This window comes from Lepus europaeus, chromosome 3, assembly GCF_033115175.1.
Source record: "Lepus europaeus isolate LE1 chromosome 3, mLepTim1.pri, whole genome shotgun sequence".
NCBI lineage: Eukaryota > Metazoa > Chordata > Mammalia > Lagomorpha > Leporidae > Lepus > Lepus europaeus.
In genome coordinates this window covers 82,831,715-82,855,495 of record NC_084829.1, presented here as the reverse complement: position 1 = coordinate 82,855,495, position 23,781 = coordinate 82,831,715, and the positions used below count along the sequence as shown (strand labels likewise).

The following is a 23,781-nucleotide window of genomic DNA, read 5'->3' as shown; positions in this document are numbered from 1 at the left end:
AGTATTGTTTTGGCCATATAGTCTATATTTAATAAAATAATGATGGGGAAAGATTTCTTTTGGGGGGTAGATTTTAGGTCAACAGTGAAAAGATTTAAAAAGCTACTCCCCACTTCTGAACTTCCATTCTCTCCTAAATTTAAAGATTTTCACTTGACAGAGAGGCTACATGTGAAAAATCCGTGACTTGAATGATTTTTTAAAAATGTTAATCAGTGAATTTTTAAATGTCAAGGTCAAACAAATCTCAGATGCTTACTTTCTGCCTATTTTATGCTTATTTCATGTCTCATGGGAATTCTTGTGAGTTAATGGGAAAAAAATGCCTTAAGGTGTAACTCCTATTAGGTTTCCTTCAGTGTTTTTTTAAATCAGTTTGTAAACAAAATGGGGTTTTTCAAACCTCATTCATGTCACCCCACCATAAAAGGGGCACAAAAGCAAACCAAAAACCTCAACTCAAAGTGAGTAAAAAACACTCAAAAAGAAGTTAATAATTATTAAAGGCAACTCTTGGTTAGACTTAATACATTAAGAATTACTGTGTTAAAGCTTTTCTTAATTTTTAATGTTATCGTTATGTATGTACACATTATTGATTTAAAATGATTTATCTAACTGATTCCTTTTGTTACCTGGCTAGCAGGGAAAAGGGGTCGAGGCCGGTCCTGACCTGTTACAATGAAGACTGACTTGCTATGTGGGATTACACCAGAAGCTTGCAGTGGAGTAATGGTAAGGAAATCAAGCAACCTTAAATATCTCGGCTGTATAGGAGCATATTCTATTGCAGAAGACCTTCCTATGAAGATCATGGAATCAAATACGGGACATTGAACTAATACTTGGACTTTGATATGAATTTCTTTAACAATTTTCTCTGCAGTGCAAGTTATTAAACTAAAGCTACTCTATTTTCCAAATGTGTTCCAACAGAAATCCTTCATAACTTCTAGCATGGTATCTTAATAAAGAATAAAGTTCTTCTCTTTAAAAAATCTGCTCTAAGTAGATTTTTCCCCTGTTTTTTTAAATTAAGGATCCCAGCAGTGGTATTCTGAAATATTATCTTGAATTTGTGCATTTAAATTTTATTGCAGTGGTATAGATGAATTCCACTGTTGGTATCCTTAAATTTTATTTCTGCTCACCAAGGTTAATCATGATTGTCTATATCTTTTTATAGTAATAATCACTTTTGAATTGTGTTCAGATATGCAGTTTCAGGTGTAATCATCAGAGCTGGTTAGTCAGGCATTCCAGATAGTGGTTCTTTTCAGAACCTTTTTTAAAGGGTTGGTTAACTACCTCAGTAGCAGAGGATTGAACTATACCCTGTCTGTACTGTACATAGAAAAATCTTTGTAGATAAAAGCAAGGCTTGTTAAATATGATATGAGGGTAAGATTTTAATATACCAAATGTAACATTCTTAGTTGCCTTTAGTTTCAGAGGCTTGTAAGACTTCCTCATGACCATCATAACAGGCCTTGCTTTTGTCGTATTTTGTGGCTGAAAAAGCAGCCTTGCTTCTTCAGATATTGTAGTTATTTGGATGTATAATAGTTTAGCAAGATGTTACTTTTGTAAGACATCAGATGTTCAAAAAAAAGTGCATCCGAACTTGTACTAAATACTGCAGTGTCCCTTTATAAAAAGTCAGACTAAAACTGACAATTGTACAGCAAAGCCTGACATTTGGATATTTTGAAGTTTTTTCATAAATCATAGAAATTAGTATATGGCTGTAGTTTAGCTTTTTAGGTAAAAGGTATGTTTCATTAGTGCATTTCTTACTGCTGATCACTGTAAAAATGTGAATCAGCTTTCCATTTCTTATGCAGGTCATGATAACTTGTAGAGTAGAGTACAATCATTTGTGCTATGTTTTTAATTTTCTAAAGCACCTTGATGACAGTGAGTGTTCAGTGGTGAAGCATCCTCTATTGAATCACCCTCAAAAAAATTTTTGCCAAGTCCTAAGTTGATAGCTTAAAGTCAAAAGTAAAATTATAGTTTAATTAGGACTTGGTGTAAATAAATCCCTTCTCCCCTTCCCCAAAGGGATACTGCAGTTATATCACATAAACCCAATAGGCACCACGATGAAGATCAGAGCTTATACTTAATTAAGGTTTTATACACACCAGTTCCCCAGTAAATGCAAATTTAACAAGAAAATTAGACATGTCATATGTTCAAAATGCTCATGGCAAACAATCATTTTGCATTCCTGCAAATAAAATTGTTTTATACTGTAAGCTGGAGGCGAGTGTAACTTATTTTTGTAATAAAGTTTTTATTTTTTTTATGTGTCATTAATATAAATGTGTGTTAGTGTAGAAATCTTCTGGTTTAAAAACTTAGAATTGCACACATTTCAGTATGTTTATTTGTACTTACATAATTTTAGAATAGTGGTTGCCAATAGCCTGTATGTTTCACATTAATTGGTTTTTTGTTATCTTAATAAACCATTTTAGTATGTTGTATGTCAGTTACTGGGATAGCTGGGACATAGAGTGTAATTTAAAAATTTGTCAATAAGTATTCATTGGAATATATGTAAATGTGCCTTGCCGGTTGTTGAAACTTACCTACAAAATGAGTATGGGGTGACAAAATTAGTTCTTGGTGCTTAATGAAACTTTCTGCCACTGATTTTATATATTATTACCCCGTGCTTTTTAAAAGTACATCTCTCTCAAATCTTAGTGCGAGATTGAGGGCTACACAAAACATTTACATTTCATTCTATCATAATGAATATGCTAGGTTGTGGAAAGTGGGTAAACTAAATGTAGCCTTCAGTAAAATTGAATCTCAGTGTAATCCTTGGTACTGGCATTTTCCAGTTCCAAGGAGTTAAATGATCCCATCCAAGAGGTCATTGCCATGCCTATGGGCACTTTACTGTCGTACCATTTTTAAGGGACACTGTCAAGGTGTTTAAGTTAATTCTCAGATTTATTTGTTGGGATTTTAGAACAGGATTGTTTGACTTAAACTAAAAACTGCATTTTCAAAGTTGAAAGATGAACACTTTTGTGAGTTCACAAATGTGTTCTTAAGAAAACATTAAAATACGAAGCTGTGGACTTCAAGACTATTTGGCATTCTCAGTTTGGGGACTTGGGAAAGAAAACTGATGTAAAGAAATTGTGAAGAATTGATGGTTATACGTAAAGAAGGGTAATGTAAACATTGATGATGAAATATGTGTACACTCAAGTGAAATTACTTGACAGTGTTCATTTGAATAACTTTGAATTCAAGCCATTATAATTACTTTTAAAATTAAATATCATTTGCACTGTTCTGATAATGGGTGCAGTTTTTGAGCAATATAATCAGAGCTAAATATGCATGTAGTGATTAGTGATGTGAACAATTAAGTTCTGACAAGAAATACTAACAGGTATTTTCAACCTTAAATTTCTGTAGTAAAATGAGTATCAAACTGTTAACAGACATCAAGGAAAACAGGCAATGCATATAAACATACTTTTGAATGTTGTGTGGCCTATAAAGCAATAATGCAATTTATATGGAATGTCATGGGATATAAGAAATGGAAATGCAAAAATAATCCTTTAGTAAAAATGTCAACATGTTAAAGGGGGGATGTTAATTAATGTAGGTTATTGCTATTTGTGATTTGTTTATGGGTTCTTGGCTTTGACAGCTTCAAAGAATGGACACATGGCACGTTAAAGAAATTTTGTACATATTGTCAAGGAAAGGGTCCTAAATCCAAGAGTCAGGTCCCTTTCTTGGGATCTAAAATGTATCCTTAAAACATTGATTGTTAAAAAGAAAACTTGAGTTACCTAGCCCAAACATACACAAGATTTTGTTTCTGCAGACTACTTGGCAATCAAAACTGTTCATAAATTTAGTTTTATCATTTTTCAGACAGTTACTTTGTGAGAAAACTGCTGTCTCTATTCTCCCAAGCATGCTTTTTGTGGAAGATTTTCAGCCTTTGCAACTTAATCAGATGTTTAAAAAGAAGGGAGAATTCACAAACAAGAGCTGTTGCACTCTCATGGTAACATGCGTAACATGACAAACTTTTCTACTGATAACAAATCTTAACAAAAAACATAAACATCTTCCTCATAAAATAGGAACAACATAGAAATGGATTGATGGGGTAATCTGGGGCATTCTGTTGTATAAGATATTTGAAAAGAATTAGGTTGAACTTCAAGCTAGATGAACAAAATTGACAAATTCACTTCAAGTTTTTTCATGTAGCCAAAAGTTGTTAATTAAAAATGTGGCAAAAGATCACCATGACATGTAGCCTTTAAGGGGAGAAACAGAAAAGTAGAATGGTTTCATGCATTTAGGAGAGGGAGCTAACTCTACAATAAATGATTGTTCCAGTTTCTAGAACTTTGAACAGTACCCACCATGACAGTTTTTCATGCATACCATAAAATTTTTACCTGACCATAGGAACTCAGTGGTGGGTATGAAGTTAATGAATAAGTAGCAATACATAAAAGAAACAGACTGGGATGGTGTTTAAGGTGTAGTTATTATTTAGTAACCATACCACTCAATAGGGCATGCCACTAAATATGCTAGTTATGAACCAATTCTTGCATTTTTTACCTGGGCAAATTAGTAGATAGACTTTAGAGTCTGTCACTTTTTAAAAAAAGTACTTGAGACTTAAATTCTGTTAGCACCACAGTCTGCCTTCAGTAATATTAAAATACCTTTGAGGACCAGAAGCATTCAGTTAGAGAAACAATCTTTTTGCAAATGCAAATCAGTATTACTAACACTCTGGGTCAAAGATTAGGTTTTTAATGATATTAACAGTAGTCTGGTAAACATTTAGAGTCTGACATTGAGAAACAAAAGCTTGTTACCTGACTAGTATTTTTGTTTAAAAATATTAGTTCCGTTAGCTTATTTAAATTGTCTGACATTTATTTATCCATAGAATTTATATTTATTTCATTCCTTTCATCTCACTGAAAACTGTCTGCAGGCTCTTTGATTTGGATTAGATGTGTGAAGTACTGTCTTTTGCCAAAAACCTCGAATTAACTGTTCTTTTCAACGTAGTGGATTTGTGCTTGTTTGGAGATCAGTTCAAAACTATCTGTACTATCTGTACTGCCTCTGATGTTAAGATTTTATGTATAGCATAAGGAAGCTAGCTCTGACTATATTTTCCTAAGAATAAAGACCTATTTTTGTAGCATGTCTTAGGATCTCCAGGAGTCCAAGAATTATTGTGAGTGTCCTCCATTTCATTTTTCACTTAACAGCTTTTAAATAGACATTGGGAGTTATTAGAGATCTGTCTTGCTTTTGGATTATCTTATACATTCAAAGAATCTAGTCATTGGTTAAAAAAAGAAAATCCCCAAGCTATCCTCAATTGCAAGCACATGAGTGGGAGGTGTATAGAATAAATATTGGGCTGGTCCTCACTTATTTTAATTGTTGATGGAAATATCCTGTGGTCATGTACATGTCTTTGGATTTGATGAAGTTAATGGTAATTCTGGCTTTCTGGGAACATGGCCCACTGTGCAGTGTTCTTTTCTATCGCTGGCAAATAAAATTTCTCTGAAGATTTGGAAAGAGATTGAGGCTGCAAGTAACTTAGGAGAATAAACATCTGAATAAAATGAGCATTTAATGATAACTGCAAATGAGGTTCAGTAGGTAGATTCAGTTTAAGTGTATTTATTAAGCTAAGCTGTCAAATCATTGTCAAAGAATGAGGGATTTATAAATAAATTCAGGGGTTTGGCTCACAGCCTTATTAGTATTCCTTGGTGATGGGGAGTGGTAGAGGTAGTTTTGACCAGTTAACATCTAGGACAAGACTCACTTTAGTGTGGAGTTTAGCTGCTACATAAGATTCCTAAAATTTAATCAGTGAAAACAAGCTTTGGCCTGGAAATTCGACTAAGCTTTTTTAGGTTTGAAAGATGTCTTAATAAATAACTTTGGAAATTAGTGTCCAAATGTTAACAGCTTAAAATGTTTTTAACAACCAATAAAGTTAGGATAATCTTAGAATAATTTATTATAATCAATGATCTCTTTTTACTTTGTCTATAAAGTGTTAAAGCTATGTAATGTTTATGATTTATCATTTCTTGCCTTAGACTTTCACCTGTGTTCTCAAAAGGAGATTCTTGTGACACAAACTTCAAGTTGCTTTGCAGAGAATTTTAGGATACTTAAGGGAATTGGTATCCTCTGTCATTTGTGAACTACAAGCCAGTGTTTGCTTTTACAAGGCAAAATGGCAAAGGATTTCGTGTGGACAAGGCATTACCATAGATCAAGTAAAGAATTTTGTTGACATTAATAATGTAAAATTTGTAGGAAAGTACTATAGATTTCACATGATGAAGTCAGGCCTTAACACATCTACAAACACCATGATATGCTGGAAGAGTTCTGAACTGTTGCTGTGATGTGGCTCATTTAGTGCAATTTTAAATATGAATGTTGAATAATTATGCAGTATATTATCACAAATACTGCATCATTTGAAGGCAAAATTGCTAAAGCTAGGTGCATCCTGTATAGTAGCCAAGTCCTTAGACTTCATTTTTAAGAGAATGTTCTCATGTCAGTAGTCATTGGTTGCTTTAATTGAAAGACGGAATTAGGCCTTTTTCTAAAATTGCTTTAACTTAATGTATCATGAGAAATTAGAGAAATATATCCTAATTGTTATCAGTATATTTAGTATTTGGAGTGTTTGGAGGAGAACTAGAAAAAAAGTATCTCAAAGATCATAGCTAAAATTCAGCCAAATACACTTTGTTATCTGGTCACTTCTCTATGTAATACAAAACACTTTGGACAAATTTAGTTCATCCTTTGCTTTTTTTCTTGAAATAGTAATAAGTTCATAAAAGTTAGAAGAAATTGAATTATTAGGAACCCTCTGATACTAAAACAGGCACAATTCCCTCTATGCACTCTGACAAACTTGAAAAACCTTTGTTTTGAATTGACTAGGTGGTATTTAGGCTTCCTGAAGATGTACTTAGAAGAGCATCTACAAAATTGGGCATGGAATATAAAATGTTACTCAGTTTGACTTAGCTGTACTTAGTGTATCACTTGTTGAGTTTGCTTAAATTATTATATACTCTGGTCATTGAGTTACTTCTCTGATTTTTTTCCTTTTTGCCGCTTTTTAGAATGGAAGCTCCTAGAGGGCAGGGAAATCTAAATTGATGGTGCTAGGCAGACATTAAAATTTTTTTTGAAATGTTTTTCAGTTTGCTGTAAATTAGTTTATTTGATGAAAGTAGTTAATTATGACATAACTTGGAAATCAAATGTTTTGAGCTGAGTTTGACATGGCTTTTAACAATGAAAACTGCTAATGTTTTAAGATTATGAAGATCATGTTGATCTGACATTTTAAAAATCATAAAATTATTCAACAGTGATGGGAAAAGGTGACGTTTATGTTTATAACACTTGATGGTACTTTTAAGAAGTGTAAAACAGCCAAACCCAAAAGTGTTCAAACAGCACAAGATATGCAAGTCTATTCACATTATAGTGCACTTCCAGAGAGTGGGTATCTGTTGTACTACTTTTAGTAACTACATTTAAGCAGTTTTCACCCTTTCTGAGGAATTTTAGAATCCTATTCTTGTACAACTTTTAAATGCGGTTTATTACTTGGATTACACTTAAAAGCCTCTTTTAGTTTTGGTAACTATCTGCTTCTCATATAAAGAAAACTACACAAACAGTATGTTTCCTTCATCTCCCAGTTCCTCCTAGCTGTCTTCTCCTGTCAGGTTTTAACTCTCTACAGCTGATTATTTTATACCTTGCCTCTAAAACCAAGTAAGGCCAAAAACAGCAGTCATCATGCATAATGTATATAGATTCATCGATAATTCTTTTTTGCCTTTCGGAGGGCAAAATTCTAAGAATTTATGTTTCATCATTTACTTAGATCCAGGCCATTACTAAAATATGAAGTATGACTTTTTAAAATATTTATTTGAAATAGTTAAACAGAAAGAGGCAGATAGGTCTTCCATCTGCTGATTCATCTGCGACGGCCGGAGCTGCGCTGATACGAATCCTGCAGCCAGGAGTTTCTTCCAGGTCTCGTACAGGGGTGCAGGGCCCCAAGTGCCTCAGCCATCTTCCACCTCTTTCCCAGGCCATAGCAGAGAGCTGGATGGGAAGTGGAGCACCCAAGACTTGAACCGGCGCCCCTAAGGGATACCGGCACTGTAGGTGGCAGCTTTACCCACTGCGCCACAGTGCTGGCCCCCCTTTTTCTTATAAACTTAGTTTTTAAACCCATGGCTTTTTTATTTGAGAGGGAGAGACAGGTCTTCCATCTGTTGGTTCACCCCTCAAGTGGCAGGGCCTATATCCAAAGCCAGGAGCTTCATTGGGGTCTCCCACCGGTGCAGGAATCCAAGTACTTGGGCCATGTTCCACTGCTTTCCTAGCCCATAGCAGAGAGCTGTATCAGAAGAGGAGTAGCCGGAAGTTTCTAATTACATTTATTTACCTGTTCTCAGGAATGAAGGTAAGATACTATTGCTGTGCTGTGTCCTGGGTTTCCTCTTTTTCCACCTCAGTGCTGAGTTCTGCTGTTAGGTTCCATAGTTTCCTCTTAGATTTACATGTCTTCTTGCTAATGTTATATTTTCAGGTAATAGTTTGACAAAGGTAGAATGGACTGCAGACAGTCTTCTGTATGGGAAAATGTCTCATCCTTCTTGAATGGGTGGTTTGGATTTAGAATTCAAGCTTCAATGTAATTTTCCACCAGAACTTGGGAGTCCAGCACTACTCAGTCTGATTTGAATATAGTCCTTTGTAGCTAATCTTTTTTCTTTTGCAGATGTTGAGATTTTTTTCATGTTCTTTTTTTCTGAAGTTTCGTAACACACTGTATAGTTTTATATTGCCTTTAACTTGAAATTCCAAGGATTAGTTGCTGAAAATTTGCTTTGACTCTCCCTCTTTTCTGTTTCTTGAGCTTGGATGGGAAGAATTGGATTAATTTTCTTTTTTTTTTTTTTGACAGGCAGAGTTAGAAACGTCTTCCTTTTCCATTGTTTCACCCCCCCAAATGGCCACTACAGTCGGTGTGCTGCGCCAATTAGAAGCCAGGAGCCAGGTGCTTCCTCCTGGTCTCCCATGCGGGTGCAGGGCCCAAGCACTTGGGCCATCCTCCACTGCCTTCCTGGGCCACAGCAGAGAGCTGGACTGGAAGAGGAGCAACCGGGACTAGAACCCGGGGTGCCGGCGCAGCAGGCAGAGGATTAGCCTAGTGAGCCGCGGCGCCGGCCGGATTAATTTTCTGATTCTTAAACTTCCTCATTTATCACTGAAGCCTTTTCTACTTTACACATATGCAGGATTGCATTCTAGTGTATATATAGACTAAATTTCAGTAGTACTGCAATTCTCATTTTTGTATGTACTGTGTTGATCACTCTTGAATGCTAGGGATTTCTTTAAAGTTTCTAGTTTCTTATAGAGTAGTTCGAAATATTAGTTCACACTGATTTTTTTTTTTTTTTTTTTGGGGGGGGTGCTTCTGGTAGTACTAAACCTATCTACTGAGATGGCTGACTAGAAGTTCTGTGTGAGAATAAAGACTCAGGTTTATTTTTAGCAGGAGGGTAGGCAAGATACTATCCCAATTAGAAGAGTTTTAATCTTTCCCAGGTTGTATATTTTGAGAAGGGTTGTAGGCCCTCAAAGTATTGGTCATCTATACTACAAACCAGGTCTTTCTGTCTCACTTATCCTTTCCATGGAAAATGGTTCTTGTTCTTTGTAAGTGTGCATGTGCAAAATTAGTATGAGCCTCATTTATTTTTTATATGGGGAAATATGTATTTATCTTGTATTTTGGTATAGAAAGTTTTTTTTTAATATAGAACTGGGTAGTAAAATATAATATGGTGTACATTATACTGGATATCAGGAGAAAATCATACGTCCATTGCTCACTTAAAATCAGTTGTCTTAAGAAAAATTTATCTTAGTTGAAAAGAATGTAGCATCTAGCATGCTAGGATACATAGAGGACATTTTAAGACTAAGGATGTGAATTCAATGAATTGTGGTTGGGAAGAATAGATTATTTTGAAAGGCTTGGACTAGTATGATAGGTACAGACAATGTCATTTTATCATGGTTTTCGGACGTTTTGAGTCATTTACCAAGTTCACCCTCACCCCACCCTTTATGTCGTGGCTGTTTTACTAGGTAAAATACTTCATTCTTTATAGTGGCAGGGATCTGTTTTCCAGATTTGATGAGACACCATGTTAATCTCTTGTGGAACATACTTTTGGTACTGCTGGTCTCACTTTATTTGATTAGAGTCTAGCCTACAGTTATACCATTCTGAATATGCTCTATATTGTTTGAGTCTGAATTCTTTGAAGTGTTTCTACACAAACCAAGTCAAACATCTTCAGTTTTTTGGTCTATTATAGACATTTTCAAAATATTTAAAATTAGTTCTTATTTATATTTTATATTAAATATTAATTGGCTGATAGCAAGGAAAAAATGACTTTCAAAGTTTTTGGTACCAAAAATAGTGGCTAATTTTAAAATGGTAATATGTGGCCTGCCACAAACAATATGTATGCACATACCAGGAATCTAAAGAGAAAAATAATTCTAGTCAAGTTAGTAGACCTGGGTACTGAATTAAAACTGATTGCTGAATTAAAATTGATGGACATAGAGCAGTTATTAGATGACTACACTGTTTTTGGTATTCATGGAGTTTTCTCATTCTAATAAGCCGGATATGTCTGTATATTCATTTTTCACATGAAGTTCCAAGGGGTAGGTTCCTGATGTAAAATATGTGCAATACCGGAGTTTTATGACTTAGATAATTTCACCTTTTTCAGTAGTTCTGCATGAAAAGCTTTTTCAGTCATTGAAATATTTAATGAAAGCATCTACATACATACATGTTTAACCTCTGGGCTTCAGTTTCCTTATCTGTAAAAAGACATATATTCTGGATACTTTTCCAGTCCTCAACATTGTATGAGAGAGGGAAATTAATCCTAGAGGATTTTTTTTTTTTTTTTGCTCCATTTATACTTTTGTTGGGAAGGGTTATTTTCACAAATTGCAATGTGTATTTACATTAAAAGACTTAATTCTTTGTGATATTTTACATGTATGAACATTTTGGGTACATTATTTTTGTGATAGTTACTCTTTGAGGGAAAGAGGGTAAATATTTATCTTAAAGTTAAGGAAGCTAACTTTGGAGCCTGTATAAGGAAGAAAACCATCAAATACCTCATTATAGGCCACAAGCCATTATTCCAAGTTACTTTCCAAATTTCTGAAATTACTGTGTTAATGCAGTAATTGAAATAAGTATTAGTTTCAAGTCTTCCTTGGTTGTGAAATTCTAGGCAAAGCTCTTAATTCAATGAGCCAGATGAGAAAATACAAGGCAGTCTAACTGCTAAATGAACCAAAATCTTACTAATTAAAATATTCTCTAAAAATCATCAGGACATCATACTCATACAATCCAAAATAGCATTAGTATCAGGGTGTCCTCCCCTCCCCCTTAGTAAACTGCCTTTGAGTTGAAACCCTATATATTTCATTAGAGTAAAGCATTTTATTGTACTTTTTTCTAATGAGCTGGGTGGCTTTTGAACGAAGCTGCTTTAAGTGAGTTTTCCTCTTTCCCCCCAAAGTTGTAACAGGAAACCATAGTCATGATAGGAAAATATATTTTCATTACTTGAACCTATGTGGCACTTAAGCACATTGCATCAATCTTCTTGAAGAGTCTCCCTGAAACTTTGCTAGTTATCTTAATCGTTTATTTTTGACTTCTTATTTCCTCTATCTTGATCAATCTCTGATTTCAACTACATTACAGCTTCATATCACATATTTGTGTACTGTTTTAGTATCAAGGCTTGTCTAGTCTGTTATGTACAGTTCTGCATTTCAGCTGTCTGCTGTACACATTTGATGCTCTTTGCAATTATGTCTACTTAATTTCTTTCATCATATCTACTCAAACTTAATCATTTATATTTCTGAATAGGCCTGAAATGTCTTCTATCCAAGTCCTATCTTTATTATTTAGGAAGTTAAGATCTGACTGAACTCCTTATTTTCAAATATGTTATGAGGTAAGATTACATTTTTAAGTGGCACATTCAAGTATACTGTTACACATTTAGCTCTAGTCTATATCAGCACTGATAGAAAAAAAAGTGCCACACATGTAATATATAATTTGGTCCCAGCTTCTTATTTTAGCGTCAACTTCCATTAATACTATCTCAAACAAACTACTTATCTTGTGTTTGGTTCACCCCACATTTCTGGTGATTTGGGAATTCTAACCCACCCAAAGCCAATCCCTCAGAAATCCTCTTCATTCAAAATAGGCAAAATCTTGGTGTAGGAACTTTAAAACTATCAGCAAATCCTAGTTTTGCCTTCTGAAGGATAAATAAGGTTATTAGCTATTTTTTGTTTATTGTAGGCTTGTATTACAGCTACCTACTAGTCACAATTTATCAACCTCTTCTTAAAGATAACCTCAAGAGAAAAATCAGTTTTAAAACATTTAGCAACATTTGAAAATCCAGTATATGTATTAGCAAGAATCATAATCAAGCCATTTAAATTACTGCTACTCTTCCAATTCATTTTTTGTTTATAGCAATCACAACCTTCCCAACCTCCATCATGATAAAGTTTTGTATTTTGTTTTAGTATAGTGGAAAGAAATAAAGCTATGAAACTTGACAGAGGATACATATATAAGCAGACTTAAACCAATGTAAGAATAATGCATTGTGTTTGTAACATTTAAAAACCAGTATTTGAAAAGCAGCTATGTAAAGAAGAATATTGTCAATATCTCAATTTTAAAGCTAGTGAAACCCACAAATATTTCAGTATTGCCATCAGTATTTCTGTGAGCATTCTTAGTAGTGAAGCTTTCTTTAGCCTCAAATACCTGGGTGGGGATGATTTAATCTTTCATATGTATATGTGTTTATGTATATATGTATTTAACTGAAAATGGGAGTGATGGAATTTCAACATCTGGGGACAGTAGAGTTCTTAATTATCTTCAATTCTTAAGGTTACATTTTGAACTGCTTTATGAAATTGAAGAGCACAGACCATACAGCTTTCTGATAATGCCCACAATTGAGACTGTCTTGTGTTCATGTGAGTTAAAGAAACCTTTTTGAAGACACAGAAGGAAGTTTCCAATAAAATTTTCAACAAAAGATTTTCAAAATTCAGTTTCTATTTAGCTATACTGTATTGTTCATGTTTTCAAACTGGCACACACATCGAGTCCTGGCCCTGCAAGCAGTGGCTTTACCCACTATGCCACAGCACTGGCCCTGTTTTATTTTCTCATAGCTGTAATCAGTTTATTTAAATAGGGAAAGTGTCTTTTCAGTGAAGGTAAAAATTGATTTACACTATTTGTAGATACTTTGTCAAGTTTAATTTTTACATGTTAGGAAATAGCTGGTGAGAAGTAAGAGGGAAGATAGTAAAGCCTTTCCCAAATATTTTCAAAAGTTACTGAGGTCAGGTGAAAGCTATATTTAAATTTAAGTGATAGTTAACATTTTTTTTTTTTAAGATGGAGTGTTTTCCTTATTTAAGTGATACTTTGGAGCAGATACAAGCATTGCCATTTTAGACAGAATAATAATGGGCTTAGATTATAAGTGCCTTTTCTAGTCCTATCAACAGGTGAGTATATCCAAGCAGTTACTAGACAAAATTTACATTTTCTGAAGTTAAAACCAGTTCTACTTACTTCTATGAAAGTGAGGTTTGGGGATGGCTATTCCATCATAATTTAGGAATATGATGACAAGTATGAAGTACATAATCTTTTTCTTGGTGCTAACATAATGGAACCACCCAGAATTTGACAGCTTTTACCCCAGGAGTATTTATAGTTGAGCCATTAGTTCTGTAAAGTTGTTCTTGCCTTCCTAATGGAGGTTCAGCCTCAGGGGTCACCAGAAAAAAAAAGTTAAAAGGTGACAATAACTCCATTTTGAACATCTTGCTTGGAGCCCTATTCAGAAATCCCTTAACATTCCAGTGCATTCATTTGAACACATGTTCTTCATTGTAATGAGGTCCTCTTAAAGTCAAGGAAAGGAATATTCAAGTAAAGAAAGTTTAGCAACTTGTTTAATATTTAGATCCAGAGGTTGATAGAAAGGAATAAATTGTGAGAAGAGGGTATTATGGAATGCAAAATTAAGGCTATAGTGATTACATTAGAAATGTCACAAAAGGTAGAATGTGAATATCATTTGAAATGAAAAAACAGCTTTGAAAATGCTTCTGTGATGAGAGATTGTGCTCCAGATTATAGGAGTTATCTCTTGATAGGGACTGAAATGGCTCCTAGGAGTAGTGTAAAATGTATTCGCCTATCCTTTTCCTCATACATCTGTGCCATACAAAGAATGGCCCTCAACACATTAAAATGTGGTTTACACTCAGGGTCATCCAAGTTATGTAGGCATAATTACTGGTTCTCAGTTATTCAAGCACTATTATCAAATTCCTGTGCCAATAAAAAAGCAGTCTGCAGTTTGCTGGTGGGGTAAATAAAATCAGGTTAAGTTAAGTGAAAGTATTTTAGATAGTCTACCTAGTGCTACGTGACTTGTGAAAATTAAGTGAAAGCAAAGAGTAGTCCTATTTGTTGAAATTGTCTTCCACAGGCATTTTCAGAATCCTCACCAGTTGCAAATTTCCCTTCCCTCATTACCTGTCATTTAAAAAGAAAAAACTAATACAGCCTTTACTTATAAACATGCCCTGTACTATACATCATTCTATGTGTGACTTGTCTCCTGCACTAGATTGTAAGCCTTTGGAGGTCAGAAAAATGCATCTAAATTCATTGTATCTGCCACCACATCTAGCACAGTGCCTTACACTTACTTGCTATTGAATAAATATTGATTTAAAGATATGGACATATTATTGCATTGCAGTTTGATGTCTGAGCCCCTTAGATGACTATATGATTTTTAGAGTTAGCATACCTCTAGCACACAACTGACAATTGTAGCAATTATCAGAAATTACACACACATTCAATCCTACTGGATCTCCACAGATAATGTTTACAGCACTGTCTAGTGGAAATATAATGCAAGCCATATATGTAATTTCAAATTTTCTAGCTGCATTAAAGATATTTTATCCCATTATTTCCAAAACAATAGTCAAGTTTTAAAATTGAGTTATTTTATGTTTTTATACTATGTCTTTGAAATTTGATGTGTATTTCACACAATGCACATTTAAGGTGCTCAATAGCCACATGTGGCCAGTGGCTACTGTATTGGACAATGCAGGTCTAGAATTTTAGGGCAGGCAATAAACCATTAAACCTCAATTTCCTATAAGTTTTTTTTTTTAATTTAATGAATGCATTTTTACATAGATACAACTTTAGGAATATAGTGGTTCTTTTCCCCATACCTCCCACCCCTCTCCCCCTGTAAGTTATCTTAATACCTTTGGTTTCACGTCATTTTCATTTTAAGCTATTGAAATAAAAGCTAACTAGTTTAGCTTATTTTTGTCACTTTCATAAATTGATAAAATTCGAGTGACTTTTGTATTGCATTATATTTAATAAGACGCTTGCCACCCAATTTAATCTTCCCTAAAACCTTATTAAGATACCTGTTTTAGTGGTAAATGTAAAGATTAAGAAAATAGTCAACCTTGCTTAATGATAATATGTTGCTAATAAGTGGAGCTGTTTTCAGAATGAGTGCTGGTTGTGGATGTCCGATATTCCCTCTAGGAAGTTCAAAACAATACGAGGTTAGGAAAAAAAAATTCAAGCTCTGTCAATGTAAAAGGATACTAAACCACAAGCTTAAAGAGAACATTTAAATGAAGTAAAGGTTGTTAATCTGTAGCTACAGAAATTTGTATTTAAGGTATGGATTTTAAAGCGTTCATGGCAAAGGTTTTTTTTCCTAATAACAGTAATATGATAAATTTTTACCTAAGTTAGCTTACTCTGATGCTGTTGGTAAGATACCATAAGAAAAAGTTAAGCCTTAATTGGTGCTATAAAGATATCTAGTTTATATACAACTAAAAATACTGTTTCTTGGTGGAAAGTTGAACTAATTTCAGAATAAGCCTTTAGGGAAGCAAAAATTTTAAACAAGCAATATAGCACTCAGATGCACAGAACACACTTGATAGATGTAGATCAACAGTTTTTGCACCTCAGTACAGCTCTGCCATGCGCATTGATAACTGGTTAAGTTCGGTGCTCAGATTCGGCAAAATGAAATTTATGTTTAAGTAGGTATCAATATGTTTTGAAGTGCTAAGCTTTCCAATTATGTAGTAGTAGGTTGTACAATATAGGTGTAGTCTTCAAATGTTTTAATATACAGATGGGAATGCATAAGTATATTTTCAGTGTTTAATAATAGTAGTGGGGATCAGTGAAATGTGCAGTTTGTATACCACTGTGTAATTGGTATCCTATAACCATCCTACAAAGAAATCGGGCAGTCAAGAATGTTAATATTATATTCTGACTCAGTAACTATTGAAGCTGATCCTAAAGAAAAATAGTTTGAAATATGCATAAATTTCTGATCAAGGATGGCAATATTATCAAGGATCTTAAAACGATTAGCAACAATGAGGGAAACGAACAATCTGATAACAGAAAATGGCATCATTCAAGATGATCCATGTTTCTGGAATGTAACATTGGAAACTATTCCCGAGACGACATACGCCGTGTGGTTTGTCATTTAAAATCACTTCTGAGTGTGTCTTGCCGCTCCGTTTGCAGAGTAAGATCCTAGGGAAAAGGTGACAGGAGACAGGGGAGCGCCGGCTCGGGGACGCTAAAACAACGGCTTTGAACCCCAGCCTCCCTGGCTCGGTTATCCCAAGTTTCTCGGTAACTCTAGCTGTAAGATGTTGAAACTTAGAGGTGATGTCAATGTGTGAAAGTCAACAGTGCTTTGGGCGCCGCCTAGTAAGTTTTAGCGATTACTCCGCTGTCTTCCAGCGTTTCTCAGGAGCAGGGAAGAGAGAACTCGAAATTTACAAATGTAATGCACTACTGAGGAGACTATTCTAGGCACTACCTAAACTGCCATTCCGCTAAGCACGCTTTTTTGGTTAGGCCCCCGGGGCTAGCGTGAACTAAACTCCACCTTGCCCGTGGCGCTCAGAAGAGGCTCTCTCCAAGGGGCGGCGGCCCAGCGTAACTCGGGGCCACTCCCGCTAGTCCCTGGTCTGCCCCTTGGACTATAAGGACTCAGAAGCGTCTCCTCTTCCTTGGGCGCTGCGCAAAGCTCGGCCCTGTTCTCAGCCCGCGTGAGGAGGCGTGGAGGGTGGCTGGGGGCGCGACTGCGCGTCCCCGCCCGTCCGAGGTTCGGACCGCTGAGACTACAGTTCCCAGCGAGCTCCGGCGCTCCGGCACCTGCGGGGGCTGCAGGTTGCGCTGTGCTTGGGCACTCCCTTCTGCCTCGCTCCCGTAATACAGGCGTTTACCGCCTTCGTTTCTGGATAAGGTCGGCGGCAGGTGCAACCTGTCCCTTCAGGGCGGGCTCGCGCGCCGCTCCGCCAGGCCCCTCGCGCCGGGTGACGACCTTGGGCGCGTCTTACGGCCGGGCCTTCGGTCGGCGGCCGCGCACGCGCACGCGCGACGGGCAATGCGGGGGCGGGGCTTGGGGCCGCTGGCGCTGCCGTGCCGGCGGGGCGGGGACGCGGAAGGTGGATGGGGGTCGCCGCGACCTCGGCCTCCGCCGGTAGCGCAGCCTCAGCAGCGCCGAGGGAAATGGTGCCCTGGGTGCGCAGTGTGGTAGGGAAGCTGAAGCAGCGGCTGCGGCTGGACGTGGGACGCGAGATCTGCCGCCAGTACCCGCTCTTCTGCTTCCTGCTGCTCTGTCTCAGCGCTGCTTCCCTGCTCCTCAACAGGTAACGCCGCCGCGCGGGGTCAGGCGGGCGCCGCGGGCTCTCTCCGAGGAAAACCCGCGCCGCTTCGCTCTGTGGAGGCCGTGCAGGCCGCACGGCCGCGGGACGTGGGCAGAGCGAGCTCCGCGGGGAGCTGGGCCGGGCGTCCGGGCCCGGAAGCCAGGGCGGAAGGGTGGGTGGAAGTGCTCCCTTTCTCGAGGCTGCCTTCGCGGAGGGCCTGGCCCCGATTCCTGACCTTTTTCGCACCTATTTCTCAAAACCCGGTCTTTTATCGTCGATGCCTTAAAAGTGAAATCTGTGATCGGCTGAACTGGAAACCGTCCAAGGGCAGTCCAGTTGGCTGACGGAGGAGGGTTCGAGGTCCTGCCGCAGCCCCTGGTTTGGGCGGAATCCCCTCGCCCCCAGCCCGTACGCTCTCGAGCACACATCCCGCGGTCGAAGCTATTCCCGCAGTGTCGTGGGTAGGAAGAGGAGGCCGTAAGGTTTGTTGAGTCCAAGTCACGAGCAAGATAGTACCCGTCAGCACATCCCTTGGATAGTCCTAAGGGGACGGATCACAAAACAAAGCCAGTTAGGAAGCTGAAATTTCCTGAAAAAATTAAAATTCAGTTGACATGTTGAAATCAGAAAGTTTCGTCCCTGAGACAAAGTTGTAGATTTCTGTCGTTTTGGTATTTCAAGGAATAGTATCTGTGCAGTAAGTAGTAGAGGAGAACTTTTCCTTCAAGATAGACATCTGCATCTTTTCTCTGCTGTTTTGAACCTGCTGCCCTTCTTTACGTAGTAGATCGCCCAGGATAGCAGCCGGGTAGAATGAATGCATAAGGAATTTGGTGACTTACATTTTTTCTAGGTTGACCGGTTCCTGTGACTGTTAAGCACGGGTGCTACACTAATGGCTTTGCTTTTTGTTGATTTGGAATTGAATAGTAATAATCAGTCTTAAATAGTGATTGATATTTTTCTGAGAAATGTGCTTTGTGAGGATAGGTGTTTGATTTTCAAGATGTATTTATTTGAAAGGCAGAGCCACACAGATCTTCCATCCTTTCGTTCATTCCCCAAATGGCCCAGCAGCTGGGACTGGGCCAGGCTGAAGCCAGGAGCCTGAACTCAATCCAGGTCTCCCACATGGATGGCAAAGGCACAAGGACTTGGACAATCTTTTCCCTCCCTTAGTAAGTGCACTAGAGGGAGCTGGATCCGATCAGGAGCAGCTGGATCTCCACCTGGTGTTCCGCTTCACAAGCTGGAACTTAAACCTCCTTTCTTTAACCCCCTTTATTAAACCCAAACTTTCTGGCCACAGAGGTGTTTGATTTTATAAGTGTGGGAGAAGTGGAATCCTTAGGGATTAGTAATTACTAAGCACTTGCTTTCTGTCATCCAGAAGGTATTCTAAGCTAGATTAATAGGTTCTATATCAAAGAAATATCAACTTAATGTAATTATTAGGCTTTGGGGACTTCTACCCATCTCCTTGTGAAGTGGGTCAACAACCAGGTTGAACTAAGTATCTGAGGTGGTCTACTTACAAAATCATTGCATCCAGTGTTACCTGTTTTTAGGAAGTCATAGGACTCTGTCTGAACTGTGTTATTTAATCTGTACCTTGTATTTGTGTTATGCAAAGAGGAAGGGAATTTTTTTTTAAAGATTTATTTATTTTACTTGAAAATCAGAGTTACAGAGAGAGAGAGAGACAGAGACAGAGAGAGAGAGAGAGAGAGAGGTCTTCCATCCACTGGTTTACTCTCCAAATCTCCAAATGACCACAATGGCCAGAGCAGGGCTGATCTGAAGCCAGGAAGCCAGGAGTTTCTTCTGGGTCTCCCACGTGGGTGCAGGGGCCCAAGGTCTTGGGCCATCTTCCACTGCTTTCCCAGCAGAGAGCTCAGTTGGAAGTGGAGCAGCCCGGACTCAAACCGTCACCTATATGGGATGGGTGCTCTCCAGGCGGCAGCTTTACCTGCTGTGCCACAGTGCTGGACCCCTTATATAGTCTTGAAACTTACAGCTGCTAAATTTCTTTGAAGGCGTTTTTTAGGAAATAGATTATTCTTGCAATGTGAATTATGGTGCTGAACCTTACCTGTTGGAAGATAAGAATATAGCCTTTGGACCTTTGTAAGTGATTTGTAGGAAGAGTAGAGTCACCTACTGTAGTTTTTATTTAATTTTTTTAATTTTATTTTTTAATTAGTTTTTAACAGATTCAATATAATTTATAGGTAAAATTCTAAGCAACTCTAAGAACATAATGATATTTCTTTCCTCCTCCCACTCCCTCCTACCCTTCTTCCTTTTTTCTTCCTGTCTTGTTTTTGTATTTTTTGAGATAACCTTTTAAATTTACATTACAGTAAAAAGGCTTAATACTTCATTAAATAAGAAATTTAACAAGTAAAGTAAAAAGACCTTAGGTTAGTGGGAATATAGACAGTGGCTATAAATAATAATTATATGGAAAAATGACCATTTCACCCATACAAAGTACATTTTAAAGTAATTACAGATATTTAAAACTATATAAGTAGAACATTCTTCTTTTTTTTTTTTTTTAAAGATTTATTTACTCATTTGAAAGGCAGAGTTACAAAGAGGCAGAGGCAGAGACAGAGAGAGGTCTTGCATCCACTGGTTCACTTCCCAGATGGCCACAATGGCTGGAGCTGCACCGATCCGAAGCTAGATCCATGAGCTTCTTCTGGGTCTCCCACACGGGTGCAGGGGCCCAAGAACTTGGGCCATTTTTTAATGCTTTCCCAGTCCATAGCACATTGTTAGATAGGAAGTGGAGCAGCCAGGACTTGAACTGGTGCCCATATGGGATTCCAGTGCTGTAGGTGGTGGCTTTAACATGCTGCACCACAGCCCTAGCCCCTAGTATAACATTCTTAAGCATTGGTTTGACAAAGGTATAAAACAAAGTTTTGCAAAATTGTTATCTGTAGCAATACTTACATACACATTCTTTTTGTTTGTTTGTTTGTTTAAAACGTGGTATTTGTCTTTCTGGGTCTGACTTATTTCACTCAATATAATGTTCTCCAGTTGTATCCATTTTGCTGCAAATAGTAGAATTTCATTTTTTTTATAACTGAGTAAAAAAAATAAAAAAAATTGTGTATAAAATATATCACATTTTCTTTATCCATTCATCTGATGATGGACACCTTAGTTGATTCCAAATTTTGGCTGTTATGAACAGTGCTGCTATAAACATGGTGGTGAAGGTATCTCTTTGATACATGGTATTCAAGTCTTTTGGGTATATAAGAAGTAGTGGTATTGCTGGATCAAATGGTAAGTCTGTTTCCAGTTTTTTTATGTATTTATTTATTTTTTTTAGAAATCTCCACATTGTTTTCCACAGTGTCTGCACTAATTTATTTTCCCATCAACAGTGTATAAGTATTGGTCTTTGTCCATATCCTTGCCAGCATTTGTTACTCTGTGTTTTGGATTTTAGCCATTCTGACGGGGTGAAGTGATATCTCATTGTGGTTTTGATTTACATTTCCCTGATGGTTAGTGATGTTGATAATTTTTTCATATATTTGTTGGGCATTTGTATTTCTTCTTTTGAGAACTGTTGAAATCCTTTGCCCATTTTTCAACTGGATTTATTTATTTATTTATTTTTTGCTGTTGTTAAATTATATATAGTAGGAACATTCCTCAAAATTATAAAGGCTGTATATCACAAAGCAACAGCCAAATGGGGAAAAACTGAAAGCATTTCCCCTCAGATCTGGAACAAGGATGTCCAATTTCACCACTCTTATTCAATATAGTACTAGATGTTTTAGCAAGACCAATTAGGGAGGAGAAAGAAATAAAGGGTAGTAGTGGTAGCTCATTGTGTTGTTAATGTGCAGTTCCTTGATGTTTATAAGGCTCATATTGCAATTGAGCACTGAAGTTTTGGAGTTTTTAAATAACTTGCCCCATCTCATAGATAATGTTGCAGAATGGGACTTGAATGTAGGTCATTCTGATCCAGAAGCCCAATGTTTTTAAGAATTATACTAAAAAGAAACAAATAAAAAAAAAAGAGAGAAAAAACAACAAAAATAAAAGAAGAAAACAAAACAAAAAGAATTATACTAAAAGTCATTCTTAACAACAATAATAATTATTAATAAATTTTTAAAAAGATTTTATTTATTTTTTTGAGAGGTAGAGTTACAGACAGAGGGAGAGACAGAGAGAAAGGTCTTCCATCTGCTGGTTCACTTCCCAGATGGCCGCAATGGCTGGAGCTGAGCCCAACCGAAGCCAGAAGCTTCCTCCTGGTCTCCCACGTGGGTGCAGGGGTCCAAGCACTTGTGCCATCTTTCACTGCTTTCTCAGGCCACAGCAGAGAGCTGGATTGGAAGAGGAGCAGCTTGGACTAGAATTGGTGCCCATATGGGATGCAGGCGCCGCAGGCAGAGGATTAACATACTGTGCCACAGTGCTGGCCCTATTAATAACTTTGTAGATAACATGGACTCATAAATTGTAGAGAATTTAGGACATAAAAATATAAAGATGTTTAAATTTGCTCATAAGTTTACCATTTAACCATTCATCAGTGACTATTCTTGTTAACGTTTTAATCACTTGTACCTGCATCTGTCACTTTATTATACTGAGACTTCTGTATGTATGTGAAATCTTATTCCATATACATGGAGCCTGTTTTTAAGTGTTTTATTATTTTATTTGTTATTTTTGAAATGTTTAAGCATGTTACATACCTTGTATGTAACAAATTAAACACTCTTAAAAATCTTTTTATTTATTTATTTGTATTGATTTGAAGGGCGGAGCAGCAGAGAGAAAGAATCTTAAATCTGGTTGTTCACTCGTCAGATGCCCACAACAGCCGAGGCTGGGCCTGATCAAAGTTGGAAGGCAGGAGCTCTATTCGAGTCTCCCATGTGGGTGACAGGGACCCAAGTACTTGAGTCATCACCTGCTTCCCAGGGTGTGCATTAGCAGGGAGCTGTGTTGGAAACAGAGACAGGGCTTAATGCCAGCCACTCTGATATGCGATGTAGATATCCCAAGCTGTGCTGTGTCATAGCACCCATCCCTAAGCACTTTTTTTTTTTTGGACAGGCAGAGTGGACAGTGAGAGAGAGAGACAGAGAGAAAGGTCTTCCTTTGCCATTGGTTCACTCTCCAAGGGCCGCCGTAGTTGGCGCGCTGTGGCCGGCGCACCGCGCTGATCCGAAGGCAGGAGCCAGGTGCTTCTCGTGGTCTCCCATAGGGTGCAGGGCCCAAGCACTTGGGCCATCCTCCACTGCTTTCCTGGGCCACAGCAGAGAGCTGGCCTGGAAGAGGAGCAACCGGGACAGAATCCGGCGCCCTGACCGGGACTAGAACCCAGGGTGCCGGCGCCGCAAGGTGGAGGATTAGCCTAGTGAGCCGTGGCGCCAGCCCCTAAGCACTTTTAAGGACTTACTTAATCATTATAATTACACTCTGAGTTAGGTGTTATTATTGCCCTGACCAAACAGGGGTCAGAGTTGTTATGTATTGCATCAGAGCCAGATTTGTCAGTCTCTAAAATTTCATATATTTTGTTCCTTCATTTTTCCTTTCCTAAAATAGTAGTAGGGTTTTTTTTTTTGAAACAGTAATATTGTAGTTTTGTAGTATATTTTAGTATTTGTTAGGGTGAAACTTCTCAATTGGCACTTCTTTTTCAAAGTTGGCTCAGCTTCTTCTGAACCTTTGTTTTTTCATATACATTCT

General features: G+C 37.4%; 2 protein-coding genes across 7 annotated transcripts in view; both read left to right on the top strand.

The window, feature by feature from the left end:
- The window catches only part of SYNCRIP (synaptotagmin binding cytoplasmic RNA interacting protein), a 34,081-nt gene extending 28,853 nt beyond the window's left edge, over positions 1-5,228 (top strand). For 2 of the 3 annotated variants that reach the window (XM_062186461.1, XM_062186459.1), the window contains exon 12: positions 647-5,228. In XM_062186461.1, coding sequence (XP_062042445.1) covers positions 647-685 — 39 coding nt within the window. In that variant the 3' untranslated portion in view covers positions 686-5,228. Of the gene's footprint in view, positions 1-643 lie in introns of all 3 variants that reach the window. The other variant, XM_062186460.1, reaches the window with a different exon arrangement.
- A 12,583-nt stretch (positions 5,229-17,811) lies between these two features.
- SNX14 (sorting nexin 14) overlaps positions 17,812-23,781 on the top strand; it is a 100,541-nt gene continuing 94,571 nt past the window's right edge. For all 4 annotated transcript variants that reach the window (XM_062186452.1, XM_062186453.1, XM_062186451.1 and 1 more), the window contains exon 1: positions 17,812-18,036. In XM_062186452.1, coding sequence (XP_062042436.1) covers positions 17,837-18,036 — 200 coding nt within the window. In that variant the 5' untranslated portion in view covers positions 17,812-17,836. The remainder of the gene's footprint in view (positions 18,037-23,781) is intronic.